The sequence below is a fragment of the Oncorhynchus nerka genome, linkage group LG3 (genome assembly GCF_034236695.1).
Source record: "Oncorhynchus nerka isolate Pitt River linkage group LG3, Oner_Uvic_2.0, whole genome shotgun sequence".
NCBI lineage: Eukaryota > Metazoa > Chordata > Actinopteri > Salmoniformes > Salmonidae > Oncorhynchus > Oncorhynchus nerka.
This window is the reverse complement of record NC_088398.1, coordinates 46,384,769-46,411,341: the sequence shown is the minus strand read 5'-3', so window position 1 is coordinate 46,411,341 and position 26,573 is coordinate 46,384,769. Positions and strand designations below refer to the sequence as shown.

Below are 26,573 nucleotides of genomic sequence, written 5' to 3'. Positions count from 1 at the left end.
AGTTAGCCTACTGTACTTCCTGGCCCAACATGTAAATATGACCCACTACTGAGCAGGCGTGGTCTGGGCCCCTTTTATCCAATCAGGGCCACAAAGTGGAGCACCCAAGTGAGCTGCACTTAACTTCGTTCCCTACGGACCGGCAAAGATGTGCATGGACTATAACTCCCAAGTACTTTCCATATAAATGACGGATATACTGTGTACGTCAAAACAATCATCATTGTTTGTGTTATAATGTGTATATAAGCTCATGTTTAAAGTTATTGTGAAGTAAACAGGAATGGGTTGGTTTTAGACATCCAATGTTTTGTAATTGTAATCATTATTACCCGTTTTATGTGTGAAAATGTAAAAGACGCGCTGGCATGCCTCTACCACCACTACTACGATTAGGCCTACTACCATAACAATAACAAAAAACTACTCCTACTAGGGCCTGTACTACTAGTAACGATAATAAATAATGACAATATCATATTTATTTATAGGCCCATATGATACTTTAACAGGGAAGCAGTAAAATGTATATCTATTATATATTTTTTTACTCGTAAATGTTATACTAAACAAGTTAACGTTGGCAGTGTTTATGTGTCAAAACAAACTGTTTGACACATTATCATGTTCACAATACATTTTTTATTGTTTAAATACATGCCGAATTCCACACACAGTTTTTCTGAAGTAGGCCTAGCGACCACAAAGCATGCACAGGCCTGCACCGCAAATGCCGACAAAGTGACTGAAATGATGGGGGTCCACGGATATATGACTAGCCATGCACAACAACAAAAAACATTTTGATAGAAGGATACTTAGCTATGTATGTTCAAGTGATAATGTGCCGCCCAGATACACACTATGCTGACAGCCAAGTACTCTAAATGCCTCCTGAATAGTACAGTTTCTGTCACCAATATCAGATAGGCCTACCAAATACAATTTCGAGATATATGAGAATAGTCTAAAATAACATTGTGGGACTTCTGTACAATAACTAATTGGAACTTATTTGAACCACATGGAGACAGACCTTAGTTTACAACCATGTGAGAGGGGGACTGGCGGGAACTACAGAGAAAGTTGCTCTTGGTTGATGCTGTAGCGTGACCAATGATAGGCTCCACCTGCACACTCTACTGCACACTCCACTGTAAACAAGAAATGTATGTCCCTCTTAATTTCCTTTGTAGTAGCTATAAGCTTCATAATAATCTTGCAATAATTAACTGAAGAGTATGCTTGAATGTCAAGCATATTGTTGACTAAATCAAATATATGGGCAAACCATCCCAGGGCCATTACCCATCATAAACCTATTAACGTTATGGCGCACGTGGGCAATCTGTTTCACCTTTATGGTGTGTTCATGTCATATATAAAACGAAAATATCACTGAAGGAATCATAGGTGCCACGTACCCTTTATGGAAGGATCAAACGTACATTTAATCTTAATTCACTCTTTGAATCCTTATTTGAATTGGCTTCCTTCTTTGGAGAGAGATTTATTTTTGGCTTTACCCCCATTATAATAGCTCCAGCGTTGGTTGGGTGCTGTGCGCAAAGTCCATTATATCAAGGTATCAACGTCATCGTTATCTGGATGGAGAAAATGTATGAGGAAAGATGAAAGGACAAGCTCACCGAGGGTTAAAATGGCCGCCATCTACTGTGTCGAACAAGATGGTACTTCAGTGCCTCTGATGTAGGGCATACAATCAAAGTAATTAAAAGGCTGAGATTCTATTTTAACATATTAGAAAAATGCAAATTATTAATCATGTGCTATAAACAGCTTTCGCGAATTACTTTAGTTTAATTTCATTCAGACGTTGAATCAGTCCATAATGCTTTTCTTATCTGAGGAATTGAATTGCATTGAACACATTTCCAGACCCACTTACTTTCTCTCGACGCCTCTAATGATACCTTCGGTGGCTCAGATTCGTTGTCTAAGCGCGCCCTCGTCCCTCTCATTCCGTGATATTTATTAAGCCAGGGCTATGTGCTCTTTGTACATCTACCAAAGTTTGGCCTCTCAGTTTGAAATGTGTTTCTAGAATTTGGAATGCAAATGCTTTGTTCACAAGGAGGTGGACTCAGTGTGGAGTCTGAAAGCGACGAGTTTTTGATTAATGAGCATTGAAATGTTCTCTCCAGTATGAAGAAAGGATGCGGGGCACTCTGCTATAGATGCCTAGCTCAACATAGCCTACCGCTGCAGCATCCATCCTTTGTCACTCACTAACGTTGAACAGACTATTGTAGAATATTAGGCCTATACTGTGGCCTATGTATTTTTCCGATTTACGAATATTTTGTTACGCAAATATATTATTTGTGCTTCTCAAACGTTAAAGAACACTCGAAGTGTTTTCTGTTGTTATACGCCTACACAGTATGTGGATTTGTTTAGCCTACAGTTTAAAATAATGACATATTGATAAAGGAAAATCCTCATTAAAAATGTGGAACGTGTGGTCTGCTTCACGATAAACTGTGGTAATAAATCAGCAACTTTGAGATGAAATATACGTTTTGGAAACAAAAAATAATTGGAAAAAGCAAATTAATTAGCCTTCCCTGTCAAAAATGGAGCTTACATTGTGAAGAATATAGTCTTCCTGCGCAATTTGACTTCAGGCCTAATAGGAGTGTCTGTGTCTTGGAAAATGTGCATTTCTTCAGCATCAAGCAGACATACACGGTATCTGGTTACTCTTTCGATTCAATTTCACTCTCCCCTCATATGTGAAAAACGGATAGTTTTCCGTGTGTGTCTGATTTGAGCGACGAGACATGCCATTTCTTTGTTAAGGCTATAAGCCTTCTATTTACTATGTAAATGGTGGCAATTTCACGTTTCTACGTCTGTTATGTGTATCAATAACGGTGCTTTTCATCCATTGTGTAAATTTAAGCACTTTATTTACAAAATGTTAAACACAATAAAATAGAACATTTTCATATCATTAGCGTTTCATAAATGTATGCATGGACAGTCCAACTGATGAAATAACAATGACGTGATATGAAAATTGGCAATGACGACAAAATGACATGCTGGTGTGTTACATTTTTATAATATTCGGTATTTCAAAAGGCTACATATAACTTTGTTTTTCATAGAGGCATTGACACAAGATAAATCATGAAAAATGCCCCAATACTCCAAGATTTACACTTAGGGGGTTTCTACTACAACAACATAAAACCACCAGCCATTGAAACCATGTCTTAAAACTAGCATTCACCAAAAACCTGTGTACCTATTGAAGGGCTATGATGTCAAAGTCTGTCGAACTATGTTGCATAAATTCTAGATGTCCATATAAATAGGCATATATGTAAATGATAAATAATGTGTGATACAAAAAATCGTTAAATAATTCATATAGGAAAGGAGATAAATGCAATTACAATCTTGGAAAAATAAATAAGACGCTTCAAATTTAGAAAATTTGAAATTAACAAACAGACACCTTAGAGTTTTTTTTTCTATAAAATCCATCCCTATAAAGATGGGTGACTACTGTCAGATCTACAGGACTTACCTTCAAGTAATGTTATGACATTTTCAGTCCCCATACTGCGCATTGCACTTCAGAAAACGAACAACTGACAAACAAACGGTCTCCCCTACGCATCCTCAACAGTCAAGAAAAATGTACCACAGCTATTCTTAGAAAATAATTACACAATAGCATTAATAGTAATATCAATAATAATACTGGGTAATACACATGACTCACTTGTAGTGTAATCATATAAATTACTTTAGACTAGTGAGGTAATAAAAGAGCGTAACATAATTTGGGCACACAGATGGAATCCTCACAAATTACAAATGTGTTAGTTTAGGCGCTTCCTGAATCCTTCCCTGAGACGCATGGTGAGAGGTGAGGTCTGTGTATGTGGGATGGGGGTCACAGGGTCCATGGTGGTGGTTGCCTGGAATCTGAGCGGCACAGCTGTAGTCCACGCTGGCGGATGAGGGATGAGGGAGATGGCCGAGGTTGAACATGGGGCCCGAGGCTGGCATGGAATCAACGAAATTTCCCCCAACGTACACCGGACTGCCTTGCAAATTAGCGTTGGCAAAGCCGCCATTGCCTTGCATGCTGTGGTGTTCGTATTCGGACCCCGGATACCTTTTTTGTTGCGGTATGCAACCACCTAATGGTGCCGTGTACGCAGCCAAGCCGTACATGTTTTGCTGGGGTTTGGCGAATGACGGGGGCGAGGGCGCATCATAGCTGAGGCTGTTTACATTTACAGAATATCCAATGTGATTTGGGCCACTTAATGGTGGGCTTCTGTCCGGGGAGTGTCCGATGGGAGAGTGCATTATCCCCTTAGCCTTCTGATCCTTTTTGTATTTCATCCTTCTGTTTTGAAACCAGATCTTTATTTGGCGCTCAGTGAGATTCAATAAATTAGCCATCTCCACTCTTCGGGGACGACACAGGTACCGGTTGAAATGGAACTCCTTCTCAAGTTCTACAAGTTGTGCACTGGTGTAGGCAGTTCGGACCCGTTTGGAGGCTGGACCAGGTGGACTTTTTTCATCGCAGGACTCACCTGAAAATACATAGTAAATACCATAAGTCTCTATGTATTATGAATGATTTCACATAGGCCTACGCAGTTGCCTAAAATGACCCATGCGCACAGTAGAATAATCGCCCTTTTACGCACGCATTACGCACCACCATGTCCAGACGAATCATGCTGAAACACACACACGCACGCGCACGCACGCACACACACACACACACACACACACACTGTACCTTCTGCAGTTGTACAATTGTTGCTGCTGTTGCTTTTCTGTTTGGCGTTCGATCGCGTCTCCTTCATCCATGGGAAAATTTGCTTGTTAATGACTGGGGTGGCAGTATTTGAAGCATTGTTTGGGGGAGATTTCTTCTTCTGAGATGAAGTGTTGCTGGAGTTAGGGGAAGATGCCGACAATGGAGGTGCCTGCGGCTGTTCACCAATACTCGACTGTTGGGTGTTTCCTTGGCTGCTACTTGGTCGCATGCAGTTGCCATTCATGTCATTGTCTTTATGAGTTGGTGGCCGTACAGTTGTGGTTTGTATTGGACAAACTGGACCCTGATAATCACTCTCAAGGTTAGAAGTGGGGTAGGGCTGGTGAGATGGGCCATACATATATGAGTCGGATTTGGGGTAAGAGTAGCTTCCAAAAAGTCCAGAATTATCGTAGTATGTAGCTTTCTGCATTGTGAAGATTCAAACCAAGGCCCTATCCAATGGCATGGGTGTTCTTGTATCACGTGATTGGAGTTTCCCACCGCCTCTGTATTCCTTGACCTACGAAGAGAATAGTTGTTAGGCTCATAATGCAGGCAATATGAATTGAACGTGTACTAAACCATGATTGAGCATACACTGTACTCTGGATTGAAAAATAACCTTCCATCAATAAACCGAACATTTAGTCATTTTCTTAAGATTCCTGATGTCTGGTGTTGGTTTCAGTATAAGTCCAGGCCATATTACAAACAAATACAATCATATTTGATCACGTGATCTATTATGAAAATAAAAACAAAAAAATGCTGTTTTGTAATAGTTATAACTTCACTTTCCAAACGATGCTTTCTTTAACTATCAAATCATCAATAGGCCTCTTCTTAACCTCTCCCCTTTGAACCATTTGGCATGTTTGGCACAAAAGAGTTAACGTTTAACTTTTGCCAAAAGATCTAAAAGATCTTCTTGAATGACTTAAGAAAATACGCTGAATCAGCATTTGGTTACCCACACAATATTCCTTTCAGTAGCCTAACTAATCACAAACCACCATCAGCTCTTACTTTCCTATTTAACACGTCAACATGTAATACGACTTCTCTCGTTTGATTTGGAAATCTGATTTATAAACGAAATCTCGTTCATATGTTTTGTTTATTTGTTGTTAACTTATTAAGTCCATCTCGCGCTCCTGTGTTTTTTTTAAATATTTTGAATGCTACTTCCATAACCTTATTCAAAAAGCAATTATTAAACCATGAAATTATTTTAGAAAATATTATCACAATGCACGTGTGCTTAAGGGGGGTTATGATGCTAAAAGAAGTGCCATCCCCTCTCCCTGTTTCTCACCAAAAATATTGGGGTGGTCGGAATGGGTGGGATCCCTATATGCTAATTATGTGCATATAAAACAAATGCATCGGTGTCAAAACTTTGCTCTTGAATTCTGGCACCCTCATGTAGCCTGTAATCAGTAAGCCTATATTTAGACTGTAGCTACCAATCTACCCGAGCCTAGACTACATATAAAAACGATATTTTTTTCACCCAACATATCTCACTGCTTTTGGAAACGATTTCACATTCAATTCTTGACATAAGTAACACACTGAATGACCAAGGCATGCATGGAGACAAACTAATAGCCTACAGTAGTTGAATCAGTCTTCCCTGAATGTCCGCGCGTGCATATCAATGCACCTGTCATTGTGGACCGCAGCAAAATTTATGACTGCAAATGTTATGGTCGTAAACGCCTTAGAGAGGAATGAAAAGAAAATCACTCCTCAAGACTTGCTACCCTCAGAAGTGTAAAACTAAGCGTAGGAGGAAGGCAAGCTAAAAAATGTCATACTCTGCAAGTTCTGCAGCAATAATAGAGAGGCCGTTTATATAAATCGAGCCTCAACAATCATTCTGCATTGCCGCTACTACGCTCTCGCAAACGCACGTTTGAAACCGCAGAAATGGAATCGTTTTGCTTATAAAGAGGACCATCGTCACTGACGCAAAAGTGGACATATTCCTGTTTGAAATTCGTATTGAGGTGATGGGATGACTGGTGAATTATGTTTTGATTTTAAATGCTACTTCTGAATGTCCCACTGGGCAAAAACTGGTTGAATCAACGTTGTTTCCACGCCATTTCAACAGCAAAATGATATGTCATGACGTTGACTCAACTTGGAAAACTTACTGGAATTGCAAAAAGCATAAGGGAATTTCGTATTTTTCCAAAAACCCTACTTTTAACCTAAATCCTATGATATTGAGACATTTTTTTGTTGATTTCACATTGAATTTACGTTAGTTGACAACTCAACCAAATGTAAATCCAAACTAAACGTTGAAATGACATCTGTGCCCAGTGGGGTATGTATATTTCATAACCAACTAGTGTATGTATATGTTCCCTATGTTCTGTTTAAACAAAGAAATGATGTTCTGTTGCAACTTGCATCTGGCCTTACTCTGCATTCTTGCATGTCAAGATGATGAACATTCTTCAATGTTTAAAGGATAAAGTGCATGTTTTAAACGAGCCACTGGTAGACTTGGCTATATTGGCCTACAAGGGAAACTGAACATGCTAATCCGAAGAATTGAATTAAACAGTGGAATTTATCATCTAGATCTTCTGTTTATCTTTACATTTTACTTAACTTTACCTTTTCAACACAGTTTTTTTAGAGTAAAAAAATGCATGCATAGGCCAATATAGGCCTATGGATGACACATACAGGCTTGTTTCCTATATGTGATGTGAATATGTAACGGAAGTTCATTAAATAAATGCTGCTCACCGTATTTTATGCAGATATGTGTCGTATTTTTCTTCACGTGCTCATCATTACATCCACCTCGACCTGAAAGCGAAAACAATACATGGAGTTTCACAAAACTGTTTGAGCACCACCATTTCCTCATTTTATTGGAAGGACATTGGATTAGTGTAGGGTAATCATTTCATATAACAAACTGCACCATTTCTATTGCTTAGATGTTCTATTGAAATGCCATCGTAGGCCTACTGGTTTTATTTTTTTTACATTGAGAATTTGATATAGCACCATAATGAACTTCTATGAACAAGTATCTATTCTAATCATCATAAGAGCATACGCGAGAAGAAATGGGACAATTCAGCAACCACAAATTCCAACACAATATTATTTATTTTAAGGCATTTTAAAACCGAAAATGTAGTTCAGTGATGGAGAAGAAAATCTTACACTGAAGATTCTAAACAAAGAAAGAGCTGGCCAAAATATTTAGCAGTCATAAGCCTTTTGGCTGACCTTTGGCTTGTTCAGCAATAACTCATAGATTAATGAACAACGAGCGGAAGGCGTTCAAGAAAGTCACAATGAAATCCTAACCACAGTACTTTTCACCCGTTTTTTAAAAGCTGAAACACTGCCTGACGATGGGACACATGGCCACATTTGAGGAGATAATCATCAGAAATAAGAAACTAGTCTGTAGGCTACTTGATGTAAGTTTTAACTATGCTTTACTTAGCTATCTGTAAACTAATAGAACATGATTGAGAATAGTGTCTCTCGGCAAATAGCAAATGTTATCATTGACATATAGCCTAGCGTGTTTTAGAAATGTGCAGAACTCCAAAATGATGTTGAAGTCGAAGTCGATATGTTTTGAGTGGATTTGAAAGTGTATTGTTACCACATGTTGTTACTACTCTGGCCAGACATGACTTGTCTTTTCAGACAACAATGTTTCTCGCCTACGCATTGCTACGGTAAGTTTGGTACATACAATGTCTGCTTGTATTTCATCGTTTTCTTTGTGTCCATTGTGCGCTTTGGATATAAAGTTTACTTTAAATATGGTTTATTTTGAACGTTTACTTTAGTAGTCAAAAATAACCAATAATATCCCTTTTGTGCAAGATATGATATAATTAACTAATTGTTCATACTTAAACATGTGTATAAAGCAAAAGGCCTATAGCTTTTATAAGCTTGTTAATTTGGCTACATTTAAGACGAATTTGAGTGTAAATCCTCCGAATTATTGGATGTGTTGTTTTTGTTATTGTCATTTGATTCTTATCGCTAGTTTGGCAGCTCTTTATAGCTTCCAGGCATATTTCCATTCAAATGTGTTGCCACACACATTCTAAACTAAGAATACTTTGCAAATATTTACTTGGAATACAATTGGTTTAAATTCAGTATTTGTCAGCCAGTCATATTTCGTTATCAAAGCGCACTATAGTCAGACAATAGTGAATTAAAAATCATTCATAATGACTTGAACATATATTACAGTCAATAACATAAAAGGACAAGTCAACCTGAGCAGTATTCGAACAATAGCCTATTGTGTAGACCTGTTCTTAATTCATATTTGATTCTCAAAGGCCTATAAAAAAAAACATTTGCGATTCAGAATTATCCAATAACTTCACGAAGGAATCATGTAAGCCTAAGTAAAAATGAGTGCAGAACGTCAACTGAAAGTGTTTCATATAGCCTATGTTATTTAAATAAAAAAATACGTCTATATCTATTTATATATTTCTTATTTACAAATGGAGAAATCCTGAAAGTAGTTCTCTAAACACAAATTAAAACAATTGAATCCATTCAAAATATTATAACATTTGCAGGTTAACAAAGCCATATAGCTGAAACCACATAAATCATGTCTAACATCACTGTGACGATAAGACAACAAATTAATGTGATTTACGATCTAACAACCTAGGAGTCCGAATGAAAAGTTCCTCTGCTTCTTTTTCCTTTTCTTTTGGTCAGTTTTCATCAAACTGCAAAATCAGCTGAAAACCAATTGTCAAAATACGTCTGTCCAAACTAACCTTTCAAAGTGGTTGCTCAAAATTGTGAACCTGCCTTAAAATCGTATCTAAGGTCCATAAGACTTAAGCTATAAGCGTAGTTACCGACAAGAGCGACATTAATAAAGATCAACTCCTTTGAATGGAATAAATCATATTTATTCTCTAGCATTGTGTAAAGCTATGGTTAAAGGTTGTATTTTGCCATACAATTGCTTACCTGTAAATCAATTTATCATATACTCGTGTTTCTTAGTCTCAATTCCTTTCCTTGCAGTCTCTAGAATATATCCTTCACCCTTTGTCTGTAGACAATACTGTCCTAAACCTGATCTTGCGGTTTTTCAGACATTTCCATATACCAATGCAGACAGTATTCCCGATAGAATGGAAAGACTCACGCTCAACTACCAATAAAAAACCAAGGCATCCTTATTCCACCCAAAAAAATCTGGCAATCATCTCCCATTGAAAAATACAGGTTTTCAGACACAGTCACCGAAATGAAACTATCATTAAGATTGTTGGTGTTTCAGGAAACCTTTATGATGACAAATAAAGGCACGGCCTTAAAATACAAGCATATTTGTTCACGTGATCGGGATGTTCTGATTGAGGCTGCTTCTGCAAGCAAACCTTGACTCCCAAATCCTTTTTTTTAAATGATGGCGTTTACATTTCTTTATCTGACCTGTGTCCATAGTGAAAATGATCAACTTGGATTTCATTCTGGTGATGATCTTCTTTCCATTGTAGAAATATAATTAGATGTTTTATTCGGTCAGGTCACTGGGCATACTATGCCAATTTAATGACACGGGTGGCTATTTAGTCATCTTTAAGAGATAATACATACATACAAAGTGCATTTCATGTTTACCTGATTATATAGCCCTTATACGGTATTTTGGTAATGTTTCATTTCTCATAAAACTGCTGTTGAAAGAGAAATGAATTAATAAAAATACAACCTTGATTAGAATGTAGTTTTGAGAATTCTGTACAAATGTGGGGTTCTGAACATAATTTCTGATACAGGATTGTACATTTGGACGTGTATTTAGATGCATTATTGGTACTTGAAACTGCTATCACCATTGTTATCACCATTGTTTAAAAAAATAAAACGTTTTTTTACCTCTACAATATGAGATGTGAGATGTGCATTTTAGAATGTTATGAAATCTATTGACCAATATTAATGCATAAGAAAAGGCCGGTGGAATTTTATACAAATAAACCAATTTGGAAACCCTCGTCTCTTCTGTGCTATTTCTCATGGTGTTCGGCCGTACGATAACTTGCTTTTGAGCCTGAACACATTCAAGGAAAGTCACATTTTCTGTTTCAGTCACTGTTTTCGATGTAAATAACAAAACTCCTTCAAATGACAATTCGTGAGCTCAAAAATCAACTGGAAGATGGAGATTTAACGCCATAAAAGACAGCGGGGAAGCTGGCCGAGAGGTAGGCCTATCTCGTACTGAGGAAAGGACGCAGGACTACTAGCGTCGCAGCATATGTTCATGGGGTAATAAAAGTGAAAGATTTACAGTGTTCGCCCGACCCCCCAACAGCCTCGCACCCTTTCAGGAATTACTGAGAATGATTTACAACGAGGCAGATAACTGTCAACCTGCTCAAACACTACTTTTACTACTCTCAGAAATACATTTCAAATTATGCCCCATCAACAATATAAACAATGTTAGCAAAGGGGAGTCATCCGAGTTCATTCCAAAGAGATATATTCTTACAACGTTTCCGATTTTTTGTTTTTTCCATTATGCAGGTAGCTGGCGTGTTATCCAAAGAATAGTCTAATATAAGCTTTTGTATTATGACATATTGCACTTGTACCACTTTGAAATGTTTTTCATCTTAACACACTGTTTACATTTTGTAACAGGCAATTTGGTGTAAACCAATAACTGAGTTGCTCTCTTTGGTGATATTATAAATCACAGAGGCCCGAGCATACAGCCCTCAAGAACGAACTAGAACTGCCCAACAGTGCTGCATTCATTCTGCCCACACATTCATAATCACAACCATTTCACACAGTAAAGGTGGCTGAAAACATTTACTTACTCACTTGCTAAGAAACATAACACGGATCTTAGTTGTAAAATATTACCACTTTATAATATCGACATTGTCCTCTTGGTCTATTGTTTTTCATAAAACCCACAGCACTGAAGAACCCATAACAAGTTCAGCCTGTCCAAGGCGCACTCATCAAAGGGCGCTATTTATCAAATATCTGACAGATATGGTCATTTACCATCTTACTCAAAAAAATAATTTAAAATATTTACCTACCAAGCTTCCATTGGTTGAGATGCTGTGCTAAAGTGCTGGCTACAGTTGCGTTGGGTATCGGAGCGTTTGGATATTATTTTCTTGGGATCTCTTCAGTTTTCAAGTCTGATAGAGTCCTCGCGATTAATGACGACGCCGTGTTTCTAGGGGACGTGCTGCATTAATTATTTAGACAATCACGTGGTCAGAAAAGGAGAGAGGAGCGGTATAGACTCCGAATTATATATTTGAATGCAGACAGCACAGTTTAATATATCTTAAAGGGCTGTCTCGCTTGGCGAAGACAGTTTCTGCGAACAGCAGGAAATCAAATATGGCCGTTTGAAAGCCATTGTGAGCGCGGCAATGGTGTATACCATATTCGGTGCAGTGTCATTAAAAATGGCACTGCTTATGGCTCTCATTTATTGTGTTCAGACATGTAGGTCAATGCACACTGCACATTGTCGGGCAAGTACTGAAATATGATTGCTTTTCTCAAACTCTGTGTTACATAAAAGGCATTTTATGATTATTCCCACGGTCATTTCAGTGAACAAGAGAGACCATTTACATGTTTACATGCCTCATAGGTCCACTGTGGAAAAGAAACATGAAAATATAATATTCAGCAATCCATTGGGATAGTCTTGAAAACACACGTACAACAACATGGGTTGCATGTGGAACTGTTGTTTAGCCTATGTTTAGGCTACATAAGGATTTTCTTGGTCCGAGTGAAGTTGGTGCAGTTTTCTTTCTTTTGCAATGACATCATCATGCTTGCACATTGAAATATATATAGTGGCAAACTGAAGATGAATATGTGTTAAGTGACACAAGGCTTCCCCAGTTAAACTTATAAAGGAGTGCGCGCAAATGTGAGGACACATGCACACCCGTGCACGCACGCACGCGCGCACACACACACAAAGAGAAACAGATAAGCACTCAAATGAAACAAGTTTTAATCCAAGCATGAACATTTTATTTGATCACAAATATAATCCCACTGATCCTGCATTCATAAAACCTATGGCACTGAATCTAACATTGATGTGGGTTAGGGGACATTCATGATTCTTGCTATAAAATGTAACTTACCGGCCAATGAAACACGTTATGTTAGTCAACTATGCCAACATTTTTTCAAACAAGCACAATTAAGTAAAACGTTGTCTGCGAGATGTGTGGTCAAACCCAACCCATAGGCTAAATCCTAATTTGAGGTATCGACTCGTAACCTTTGAGTAAATCATGGGTTGATGTCAATGAGAGAGACATGCATAAAGTTCGAGTTATGTGGGTGTATCGCAAGTAAGGCCATATTCCATGTTCTTGTATGCTTTGCTATGGAACCCAAATGTTACAGAATGCCTCATTTTACGCATTATGGAAATATTTTGGCGGTATCTGATATTTCACGATCACGAAAGCCACCAAAGACCGTGTGTGTGTGCGTGCTCGTGCGCGCGCACACATTGATTATCTATTTTATCTGCTCAATGGCCCAGCATGAACCTCTGAATACTTGATAAAGAAATCTATTGACAAACGTGAGTGCTCTGTGCCACCATAATGCATCAAGTAACAATCTTTATTTTTCCATGAAAGTTGTGCACGACACCTGTGAATGTACAGAGTAAAAAGCAGGTACAAAAATAAAGTCAGACAGGATTGCATATTAACATGGTGAGACATGAATACACAATCAGTACCGTTTGAGGTGCATCTGGCAGAATACATATAGGCTTTAAAAAGTTAGCCTGCATGTTTAACCGAGTTACATAAGCGTCCAATATTCTATAGCAAACCAATACTAAGGTAGAATAGAAAAAGTATCTAAATTAAACTCAATGTGAATAGCGCCTGTAAGAGAAACAAGGCTGTATTGGTCGGACGGGTCAAGGGTTTAGAGGTCACTCCTCGCGGCTGAAATGTGTCTAAGGCGATAGAAACAGTGTCCTCTGGATGAACCTGCCTCTGGAGCTTTTTGTCGAACTTCAGTTGAAATAGCTTTTCAACTTCTCATCATGAAGACTCTTCAGAGGGAAGACATCTTCGCAACACAAGAGGTTATGATTATTTTTGTCACGAGGACGATGATTGGAGTAATACAGGAATATCTGTCTTGAAACATGACATGAATGCCTGTGTGGCTTGGTTTGGTATAAATGAATGCCATAGTTAGATTTTAACGCCAGCTAAGCGCATGAATTAAACGATTTTACAATGCATAACAAAAGAGACAATTCTAATAATCCACAACAGTTTTGAACATATCTCATTAAATAAACGTTTGTGTCTCAAACATGTTCAGAACAGTTGTGGGTTTTAGGAAATGTACAGATATTTAATTAAATAAATAATCATAATGAAATGTAAACACTATATTTACAAAATTAGAATAATAAAAATGGGGGAAACATATGACACCTATTTTTAGTCCTCAACGTCCTTCACATTTAATATAGAGTTTTAATAGTGTTCTGTTTGATATGGATCCAAATAAAAATAGCGAAGTATCTTACAAAATATCAATTCGATGCAAAGAACAAGGGAACTCATGAAAGAGTTTCAGAAGCCATATGTGAGACCCTCTTTAAATGTACACTGTTTACAAAGATGTCAAGAGAGATTTATAACCGAATAAGGGCACTGGGAAAGGTCTGCACACAGGAATGTCTTGTTTCTCAATAGAATTTAACGCCATTTTAAAAACTTTATTGTATAAAAGATCAGAAAACGTAAACAGAAAAATTCAACCAGTTAGCACCCATAAATACGAGTTCACTACTTTAAAAAAAAACTAGGCTATATAAAAGTAACAAATATTGTCACAAATGTATGGATCAACTGATGCTTTGTGTGCAATGGCCATTTTATTTTTGCAATATATGAATCAAATATGGTTCTTTTTAGAAGCTTGATTTCATCACAAGACAATTTCCTATTAACGTGTACAAAAGTTTCACATAATTGTACGTTTTTTCCCCCTTTTAAATAAAGATATAAATGTTCAGGCAGTACTCTGACTTGTGTGGTGGAAAGAGAACCATAGCAAGCAAGAAGAGTAGGCCTACCACATGAAAACCTCTTTAACAGGCTTTCGTCCGAAAGCGAAAGTTCTCGTTCGATCTACTGCTACCTCTTTGAAGCATGTGAAGCATGTAGTGACGCACTCGTATCTTCTGAGCACCTATCAGTTATAATGTTGGAAGTTGACTCAATTCAGCGAGCCAACACACATCGAGGGTCCTTCTGAATGTAACTGCCTATGACGAAAATGCCATGTTTGAGATCATGCAAAGTCAAATGAGAAATCGTTTTTATAGGCCTACAGTTCATGTAAGATTCAAAATTTCCCACAATATTCATAAAGTTGTGATATCAGTCTGGTTATCCTTCTGAATACTTTGTAAATGTTGGCTGGAAGCCGATGCAGATCTTCCCTTTGTGTTCGGTAGTTTGTGGTCTTTTTTCCATTTCATTCTTCTGTTTTGAAACCAGATTTTGATCTGACGCTCGGAGAGAACGAGTGTATGGGCAATCTCTATGCGACGCCGCCTGGTCAGATACCTGTTAAAATGAAACTCCTTTTCCAGTTCCAAAACCTGCTGTCTTGTATAAGCTGTCCGAGACCGTTTCGGTTCAGGTCCTGTGTAGTCCGGGTTTACTGTGAGAAACAAAACACCAATGTGAGCCAATTAGGTCCCAGTTAACAAAAATAACAGCCCTTCACGGGACGCTCCAAACTTCTAGCTAAAAACAAAACAATGAAAAACTTGATCCAGAAATGAAATTGGACGAAACTATGACCAAACTTTCATTCAATTTGTTCTATTTTCACCCTCTTCATCTGAAATATTGTCGACACACAATAAAATAAAACAGTCATAAGGCAAGTGGACATTTCAAGAGCTCTGAGACGGCCACATAGACAGCGGCCTATTTCCTTAGCAATAAACATTTATGACTGGAGTAATTGACGGCCCCTTCAAAGAAACTCATAAATATTTCACGCAATAATTTTCATATGGCTAAATTCCTGGACCTCAGCTTGTCCCAACGAGACGTGGGGAGGAGAGAGTCAATCTTACCCGTAGTAACGTGGTGTTTCTTCATCCAGGGGTAAACTACTGTAGGCTGCTTGGCTTGTATCCCATGTTGGTTCTTTGTGTTTTGTTGCTGTCCACAAGTCCGGGGGCCAGTCACTTGGACCGGGGGACACGGCTCGGTCTGTGCAGTGAAAGGGCTAGGGTGGCTGGCTCGCTCATGCACATGACCCCGCGGCTGCACTGTAGAACCCTGCACAGTGGTACAACTGAAGGGTTGCTCAGTGTAGTTTGACCGTGGATAGATTCCTGGATGCTGGAAACCTGGGTCCTGCGCTGGACCGTAGTAGCCTGTCCCCTGGTCAGGTATATAGCTATTTTGCGAATATTCCTCACAAGGAGGAAATTTTGGGTCCACATACTTAGAGTCCACCATAAACGAACTCATGGTCATTAATTTCTGAAGGTAGAAAATACAAATTTTTCTCGAGTTGTCTTTTTTTCCACCCTCCATAAAGCCCTCCTACTTGCTGTCAACTGAATAAAGTTAGGGAACCATGTGACCAGATTGGCCAATGGAGGTAAAGCTAGTTCATTAACGGGTATACACTGCACACCTACAGCAGCAATTTCCACTGACTTAAAAAAAAACACCGAAATGATTTTGAATGAAAACAAATATTTAACCAGTTCCAATGCAGGATTGGCAATGTACTCGCTATGCTGAAAAATAAAATGTAACATTTTATGTACCTAATGTCAACAGTTTCATATCAATTGTGGTCATCCCTAACAGTCAATGGAAAATAATCTGAATGGATTAAATACAAAGTTTGGGTAGAGATGGACATTTAGATGGTTTTGTGTAATAATATGGTTAATATGCGTATTGTTCTACAATACTAAATCAAACTAAGGCCAGTGAGTCTGACAGATAAACAAACAAAAGATACAAAACGTCCCCCTGGCACAAAAAGAGGGGAATAAAGCCTGGGGACAATTGATGGGGACTGTCTTTGTCAAGAAGGGGTCATCCAAAAGTTACAAGAATCTCATCATTTCATCTACCCTATCCCTTTCAAAACTATTGAAAGAGCCTCGTGGCAACCAACCAATGCCAAACAGTCAATAATTCAATGATTGAAATGTTAAAACGTATGAAACCGTAAGAAAAAAATGCATTACTTTGATGCCATGTTAAAATCTGTTTAGATTTCAGTCTCCTATAACTTTTGTTATGGCAAGTTACTTTTTGTTCACTATCAAAACGAAAGGACTGTTTGGCTGTAATGATACGTGAACAGGCCAAAAAGTGACTCGTGTAAAAAGGCTTCTCCAAAAGCATGACTAGGACGATGTCTTTATATCAACGTAAATCACCAAATGAAATGACAAGTGACACTGAAAGAGCATATAACTCGAACATTTACTTTCACTATTAGAACAGATTCTACTCAATAGAATATATATAAATATCATTTTAAACAACCATTAGACACAATAGCTGGTACAATCCAGCAATCAAACGATGTGCACTCCATCATACAATGTTATAAATAGTTATGATTAGAAATTCTATAAAAGCAGTAAAGTAAATCGAAGTTTTTGCATCGACCATATACTCCCCTAGAATCGAATCTGTGACTGTTGTTTTATCACACAAATTCGGTTCTACAGGGTATATATAGACGACGGAATACAGGGGTCCCATCATTTCTCTCAATTCAAGAGTCCAGCCTTTAGATTCCGTTCTCAAAAAGACAAATAAAAAACCTATTCATACTCAATACACTCTTATACCGTCGACAATTGTAAGCAATGGATGTGTATCAAAATATGTTTCGATAAATTCCATCAAATCATAGCCCCTGATTAATCAGATCCAAAGTAGTTCATCAGTAAAATTAGCAATTCTGTTCCAGCTTCGAAATGCATTTAAAAAAAAATGTCAACCGGTTAGGCCTATTGGTTAGAGGTATAGGCAAACAACATAGGTCATTCACTATTAATTGGTATAGACTACCGATACTCACTTTGGAAGGATTCCATTTTTAAAAAACAAGTTAACCAGCCTACGCTCTACCCACAATCCGAGGCTTGAATATCGAGTGGACCCATAAGAAAAAAGCCTAAAGGCCACGAGGTCAAACTAAATCATTTGCAAACGTATCAAAAAGTTCAATTATTTTTACTTTAGCGACAGCTTAAAAAGTACAAAAGTTCACGATTCCCAAACGACCCTTCAGTTGACTACCTCCGTTGGTCTAAAGTCTAGGGAATATGCCACTATGCTATTGTCCTATAATAACATACCTTTTTGAATTAAATTAATATTTAAATTAAATTGTTCGTTTTAAAACACTTGATTGGCCATGTGCTTCACTTATTCACACAGGCCTTATGGTAAGATGCCCGAAGATGTGTCCTTAAATTATTTTCTCAAACTTATAGGCCAGGCCGACTTCATGTTTTGTTACTGGACAGTTTCAGTAGTCTAATTTCGGTAGTCGAATTCTAGTAGTTTAAGAACGAAGGTTATAGGCCGAACGTTTCACAACACGTCTACAACGTTTTCAAAAACTAAAATTGACCACATTAGAAGCCCTTATTTAACCTTGAGATAGTCGAAAGGTTTTCGTCCCATTTTCAAATGATCTTATTGTAAAATATTAATCACACTCTTTACACCTTTGTAATTACACGTCACAACATTTTAATGTGTTGGACAGCTTGACCTAGGTTTCACCTTGCCCTGAGACTTGTTCAGACAACTGCTCGGTCAAAGCCGAGATAGGATACCGAGGAACAAAAGAACGATGAAGTCAGCACTTGTCTTTATCCTTCGTTTGAACCAAGAATGAACCAACTTGCTATGTTTTGTGATCTATTTAGAGTTATGTTACTATACAACTGTTAATAGGTCATTGTTCCGATTTCAAGTAGCTATGTCACTAAAGCCAGATTCTATGCCAAAACACCATCGACAACATGTATAATTTAGCCTATGGATTTAAGTTGCAAAAAACATTTGTATTTCTCCTGGAATCTTATTTGTGGGCTATTTCTTATAAATAAAGAGACAATAAAGCTACTCTTTTAAACATGCCATCTTAGACTACTGAAATTCTTTTAGAAATGCAATTCTCATTTCAATAAAAATACCATCTCAATATAATATAGCCTGTCAATTGTAGGCCTATTAAAGCGGTTGTCAGTGCATTGAACTTCGAAATACACTAATTGTCAAAGTGGCAGACAGGCTGCAGAAAAACAATTTTTAAAAAGACTCCTTTACATTGCTAAAAGAGAAGAAAAAAAGAAAAACCTAGGCCTATGCCTACTGTAGTGTAGTCCTTTATAACACAATTCTGATTCGTGCATGTTGTCCTTGCCTCATGCTGCCTCATGTAAAAGTGTTTGTATTGGATAACAAACTAAATCATCACTTCCAATGTCATCACTTCACTTCCTACATAACGTCACAATGTAGGCCTATAGAAACACCCTGATATGGGTCAATTGACGATAGTACAAGGAATTATGATTCGATAATATTCTGTACACTACTAGGGGGCGCGATAGAGCATGGCTATTATTAAGATATTGTTGGGGTATTAAGATTCAGAAGGACTGATGTGTATTTAACTTAATTAATACAGTGTTGTAACAAGGCCTATGTCACCATAACGTAATTTAAGGAAACGCTAATAACTGTAAACGCCATTAAGTCTGTGACAACAGGTTGATATTTTTCCCTCCGAATTCAAAGACTTCAGATCCCCACAAGCCTATTAGCCATTGTCATTAAAATATGTGCGTATTGCAGACAAATTCAAAAATGTTACAGGTTTTAATAAACCATCACGCAATATTAGTCTATTTGAAGCAAAAACGAATATGCCTATAGGCTACAATATTAGCCATTGTCCAAAATGCATTGTTTATCTAACGACTGATTTGAACGATTATTGGTTATAACAGCCGTAAACAGCCAAGTATTGACATATTCAAACACTTCCTAATTGTTTCCCGTACATCCTGGCCAATGCAAAATACACATCCTACTGTGGTTAAAGTCGTGGATTTCGAAGCAGGCAAACAAAACTGCAGGAGACAGACATGTATACCTGATGACATCAGCATGCGCACGCAGTAGTTTTAGTAGCCTATCAAATGATAAAACAGAGCTCACCGCAAAGACCAACGTATTGCATCGAATAGGCAAACATATCCATGTTCAGACAAAACCAGAGGTTTATACTTGCTTCCACCAATTCCAAGGTCTATTCCAAGCCATCTGCACGGCCTTACTAATACACAATGAGGATTATATTTTGGCTTGTCAACTCCCAGGCCATAAAACAAAGTTTAATGGCATCACGTGCTCCCCCCACAGCCATTCATGACACCGCACTGGTGCCATAAATAACCCTCAAAGTTGCACTTATTCAATAATGCCGATTAGCTTGATGGTATAAAAAATAAAAGGGATGTATAATTATAATACATGTTATGCAATAAAAAATAAAAAATAATATATATATTTTTGTTTCACACTTGCTATTTCAAGTTCACCTTGTTGTGGAATTTAATGTGCGTCGTTAATATGAATATGTGTTTTTAGGTCAATAGAAGACATGTCAAAAGTCTAATAAAGTAATCTGTTCTATAGTTAGGTTCAAAATGATTGGCACCCTTGATAAAGATGAGCAAAAATAACTGTATAAAATAAATAATTACAAATACTGAGCTATATTGTATGCTCAAAAAGATGGAGAAATTAAATTATTTTATACTAATACAATTACTTGGAGAAAGATATCTTGTCCAGCAAGTAATAATATATATTTAATTTAAAGATGTTGGCACCCCTGTTTTTAATAACTTTCAATAGCCTACCTCACTTACTTTGCAAGGATAATGAACTGAGCCTTTTATTAAAGTATTTCATGAGTTAGAGAACACATTGGGAGGGATCTTAGAGCATTCATCCATGCAGAATCTTTCCAGATCCTTGATAACCTTCACTTCTTCAATTCAAATCACAGGTTTTCAATGAGGTTCAAGTCCGGAGACTGAGGCGGCCAATGCAAAATGTTGATTTTGGGATCAATTAACCATTTCTTTGTAGATATTGATCTGTGCTTGGGGTTATTGTCTTGCTGGAAGATACACTTCCGGCCACATTTCAGCCTCCTGGCAGAGGCAACCAGGTTTTTGGCTAAAATGTCCTGGTACTGTGTAAAGATCATGATGTCGTTGACTTGAACAAGGGCCCCAGGACCAGTGGAAGCAAAATAGCCCCATAACGTCAAAGATCCACCACCATATTTTACAGTAGGTATGGGTTTCATTTCTGCAAATGCCTCCTAATTTTGACGCCAAACCCACCACTGGTGTGTGTGTGGCCAAAGAGCTACATATTCATGTCATCTGACCGTAGCACCGGTTCCAATCCAAGTTCCAATGCCGTTTAGCAAACTCCAGCCATTTACATCTGTTGGATGACATGAAAATAGAACTCTCTGGCCACTCACACCAATGATGTGTTTGGTGTTGAAATGAGAATGTACATGTAAAAACGTACCCCATATACCTACTGTAAAATATGTTGGTGGATCTTTGATATTATGGGGCTATTTTGCTTCCACTGGTCCTGGGGCCCTTGTTAAGGTCAACCGCATCATCAACTTTACCCCAGTACCAGGACATTTTAGCCAAAAACCTGGTTGCCTCTGCCAGGAGGCTGAAACGTGGCTGCAAGTGTATCTTCCAGCAAGACAATAAGCCCAAGCCCAAGCACACATCAAAATCCATTGATACATTGTTAATTGACACAAAATCAACATTTTGCTATGGCTGTCTCAGTCTCCGGACTTGAACCCCATTGAAAACCTGTGGTTTGAATTGAAGAGGGCAGTTCAAAAACGCAGACGAAGGTTATCAAGGATCTGGAACGATTCTGGATGGAGGAATGGTCTAAGATCCCTCCGAATGTGTTCTCCAATATCACAAACATTTTAGAAAAAAGACTCAGTGCCATTATCCTGGCAAGGTGAGGTATTGAAAGGTATTGAAAAAAGTAATTGCCAATAACTTTGAACCCTATCTTTTTGATAAAATTAAGTATAACCACAAAATCTCTTTCTGTGGGCAGTTGTATTAGTATAAAATAATATAATTTCCCAATTGTTTTGAACAAACAATATAGATTCATATTTGTATAATTTATTTTATACAGTCTTTTTTGCTCATCTTAGTCAAGGGTGCCAATCATTTTGGACCTGGGAGAAACAGGTCAACATCTACCTATATCTACCATATTTGTTCTGCTTGACTGCTTGCCCATAAAGGCCTAACTTTTAAAAAACGGATGATGACTCTGTGATCCCTGACGTAGTCTACACACATCTGTGGGTGTTTCGCTCACCGTTTCCTTTCAGTAAAGTTTCATAAAAGATGCCCTGCTGGCTTGAGGTGATTCAGAAGCACACACGACTATTAAAACGTTCTAACCATCAAATGCATCACACGCATTTGTGTAGGCCAGTCTCATATGACTCCAATACTCTCCTTATTAACTAAACCCTCTTAAAAAAATAGTTTGGGCATACGAAAACGTCACCTACATATAGACTGATATTTCAATTCAGAAACCACTTCCTTTCAATTTCTTAGGCATACTACGCATCGCTCGGTCATATTGTGTAAGGACCAATCATATTCCAGGTCGGTGACCTATAAGGTAAACTATGCGGAAAAAGAACCAAGGGATAAGTGAATGTTGGACAACAGCGCCTCTTGCTGGAACATGATAATAATTTCCCTTTTTCAGCGTGTTCAGTTTTTCTCCCAATCAATATGGCACATAACCAATTTGTAGCATTTTAGCATAACCTGGATTTTAGCATAAACTTGCATGCCATTATATTTTGCTATATGTTTAAATGGTAGGCTTTGTATGCAGTTCAATCCGAGAAAAATCCATAGATGATCTAGGTTTATTATTCGTTCATCCCTTATACCGCAGATGATTGGATTAATATGCTCCCACGATGTTCAATAATTGCATAATGTATAGGCTAAACTAGACTGGCAATCCCAAAAAAATCCTTCGTATGGCTAACCACTGCAACCGCAAAATGTTTAACACTGCAATACAAAACACACACCAAACATAATAATCAAGGGAACTGTTCTCTCGCTCTGTTTATTTTTTTAGATCAATTATATATCTATACGTTGATGTACAGTGTAATATTGTATTTAATTTATGGGCGATATGATGTAAGAACGAACGAAGAACGAAATGACAACGCTATATCCATATATATATTGGGACGTGATGTGATTTCCGATCCAGAGTTAAGACTAGAAGCTAATCGAGTCATTTAAATGCTCCGCGTTTTGTCATTCGCAGGCCCCACTTTTATAGGCTGCCCTCGTTCCAGGCTTTCTCTCGTTTGCCGCATTGCAGTAAGGATGTAAATACTTTCGCAGCTGCCTGTCAGGCAACAGTGAAATACTGTCTTTGTTCCGTTGCCCCCCATCTCAGGCAGCTGAAAACATCTATGAAAACTGCTTCTCTGGTGGGAAAGCTCAACAACTGCATTTCTGAAAGGTTAACATTATATGTTGCATTTTTTTTCCACACGTGTGTGTGTTACAACATGACAAATTCAAATGTTCTAAACATCCATATCTGAAAATACAATGCAAATGGTTCCCTTGTTTAGTTCAACTATATAACAATGTGTAGGTCTATTGTTGTTATTATATGGCCTATGGAGCAATAGCTTGAGTGTAACGATATATTCACAAGTAGGCCTACACAACGTCCTTGATAGAACGTGGAACTAATATTAAGACCATATCAGGTGACTTCATACAAATTCCATCATGCAGATATCCATTACCTCGCACAACCGTAATGACATCGACTTCATGCACCAAAAGAGGACTAATGAATAGAATTCACTTAGAAAATCGAACTGTCTAAAATCATCTGGCAGCCAGCTCCTCAAAACTCAATTAGGCTGCGTGTCACTTCAGAGACATTATACAATCAATGATATATATATCAAACATACACAAAGATACACATATATAACGAAAACATATAGACGGACAGACATACAGACAGACGGACAGATACTGTTCAGACGTACAAACATCGAAATAACCCATCCCCGCAAGCACTTCAAAGTTAGTAAACATTCGTTTTAGGCTACTGAAGCTAAATATGCGTCCTAATATACATTAATCAGTTTGGCTAAACTAACATGAACACGTCAACCCATTGTCACAGCAAATTACAATTCAATCATACGTAGCCTATTGGTAAAATACCGATCACAGTTTTATGCGTTCAGATTCATGTTAAATGTAAACGTTCATTGGTGTTGACTCATAATACATGCATAACAGCAGTTTTAGTTATCTTAAACATGTGTCTTTTGGCTTTAGTCTATACATGTCATCTCGACTGAGGTTCTGATTAGCCTATACTGCTAATATACCCTGGTGCAACGAGACAGGAAGTAGCATAGAGAAATTCAATAAACAACCATTCTAACATGATGTTTGTAACATTAAATGCTTACCTAATGCAGTTGGGTAATCCATGTGTTTTCTTGTGGTGACTCTGTATAAATAATACATGATGTTACAGTGAAACTATACGGATGATGAACAGCAGAGGCTCTCCTTTCGATGTTCGGTATGCACACAGGAAGAAACGCTAGCCCTGACAAGTCAAGTAAATAACTATATAGTTATCGAGGATCTGGTAGGTTCACACTTTCATTCAGGCAATAATAAGGCAACTTTTGAGCGAGTGTAGGCTGAGCGTTTTGGTTGGGGACGGTATAGCAGCAGAATGCAGAGAAAAAACCGCTTGGGAAATCAGGAAAAGGGCCATGGAGACGTTTGCCTCTTGCACATGACCAGTGGCATCCAATGACAGGCGATAGAGGCACATAAAAAGGTCTATTACCAAGTTGTAAATTCTCCTCTCACAAAAAGACATTTCGACTGCAGCAATTCACCCTGTTTTGCGCATAATGGCGGGGGCCATTCCCCATTTCTTCTCAGAAAGCTTTGCTTGAAAATCTCATTTGGAAAGTTAACGAACAATGCCCCTGCTTCTTGAATTGAAATTGTACATGTTAGATTTTAACCGCAGAATAACCACATTTGCTAGTTTTGAGTCAGAAGATTCGTGCATACGGAATATATTATTTTTTTCTAACATTATAATAACATATATATTACCATGTTGACGAGCATAAACATCAGTTATACTAAACATGTTGAGTAAATGTCGAGCCTAAATATTTCATACAGCTAATAAACTATATTCTAGAATAGGTCAATGGTTGTAATAAAGTACATTTGGTCTTATATAACAGGAAACATGAGGCCAACATAGTATTTTTTTAGTTCATGAGGCCAACATAGTATTTTTTTTGTTCATGAGGCCAACATAGTATTTTTTTAGTTCATGAGGCCAACATAGTATTTTTTTTGTTGTAAAAACAAGATACAAAATAATAATGAAAACCTTCATTGGCACTGGCACTATGCAATATTTTTACCACTAATCAAAGATAATATTTTCATTAGCAACATTTCCGTTGTGGCTAAATGTATGTCTTGCGTTGGTTACAATGTCGCATAACGCATAACCGAAACAAATTCGACCAGGCTCAATGTGGCGTTGAAAATAGGGTACAACAAATATTTATTGAGAAGAAAAAAACTCTTTAGACCTACTAAGCTATGCATGCAGTAGTCCTCACACACCTTTTTGGCCAGACTATCATCCTTTACTCCTAGGATATTAAAATCATAAAATGAGGTGCTGTTCTAACTAACAAGTTATACTTGTGGGCCTATTTTTCATATATTGAATTCATAAAGGTGAAATAAAGGACCATGATTGAATATTTACGCAAATATAGGCTACCTAAACACAATAATACAGCACACATGCACGTATTATTAAGGCAAACCAAATGTATCCCTATTAGTCCAGGGAATCCAGGACTATGATTTTTTAAAGACTATTACGCATTATGTCATAAGATGTAAAAAAAATTTTTTTAAATACTATAATGTATTTTGGCGTATTAATCATTGCTCAGTATTTTCTTGGGGAAACTAAGCAACAAAGAAACATAAACTTACATTACATGTGTATGTTATTATTATTATTATTATGAGTACAATTCATTGTAGCAGTCTTTCTTTCATGATAGTACCAATGTGCTTCGGGTCTGTAAAGACAGCGAGAAGGCAGTGTACACAAATGGCCTTTAGGATGTTTTCGTGTGTATATTTCAGCGTGATTCGGCTGGGCATGGGTATGCGTAATGCGTGCGTAAAATGGGGATTGTATTCTGTTGCATTCTATTGTTGTGTTTCAGTGGGATTGGTACCATTGGAGACAGCATTTTTTAAATGGTAAACTCATTTTCTTAGTGTGGGGTCGACAGATCGAACCTTATCTCCCTGGTCACATGGGGTTGGAGGCAAAATTCTTTCTTCTGCTTCAGTTTTATGGCCTACCGACTGTCTGTTTCTTCTCCTCACTAGGGGTTAGAA

General features: G+C 37.7%; 2 protein-coding genes across 3 annotated transcripts; both read right to left on the bottom strand.

Moving 5' to 3' along the window:
• Nucleotides 1-3,071: 3,071 nt before the first annotated feature.
• Nucleotides 3,072-24,855, bottom strand: hoxd3a (homeobox D3a). Of its 2 annotated transcripts, none has more exons than XM_029634115.2 (4): nucleotides 24,572-24,855; nucleotides 7,592-7,654; nucleotides 4,799-5,342; nucleotides 3,072-4,586 (listed from the first exon to the last, which is right to left on the bottom strand). In XM_029634115.2, the coding sequence occupies exons 3-4, from the start codon at nucleotides 5,250-5,252 to the stop codon at nucleotides 3,847-3,849; spliced, it is 1,194 nt and encodes a 397-aa protein (XP_029489975.1). In that variant the 5' UTR covers nucleotides 5,253-5,342; nucleotides 7,592-7,654; nucleotides 24,572-24,855; the 3' UTR covers nucleotides 3,072-3,846. The 2 variants fall into 2 exon arrangements, with proteins under 2 accessions (XP_029489975.1, XP_029489981.1); XM_029634121.2 differs by lacking the exon at nucleotides 24,572-24,855 and adding an exon at nucleotides 11,935-12,217.
• On the bottom strand, nucleotides 12,879-17,568 carry hoxd4a (homeobox D4a). The gene is made up of 2 exons (XM_029634149.2): nucleotides 16,014-17,568; nucleotides 12,879-15,589 (listed from the first exon to the last, which is right to left on the bottom strand). The coding sequence occupies exons 1-2, from the start codon at nucleotides 16,480-16,482 to the stop codon at nucleotides 15,288-15,290; spliced, it is 771 nt and encodes a 256-aa protein (XP_029490009.1). The 5' UTR covers nucleotides 16,483-17,568; the 3' UTR covers nucleotides 12,879-15,287.
• Nucleotides 24,856-26,573: the final 1,718 nt, after the last annotated feature.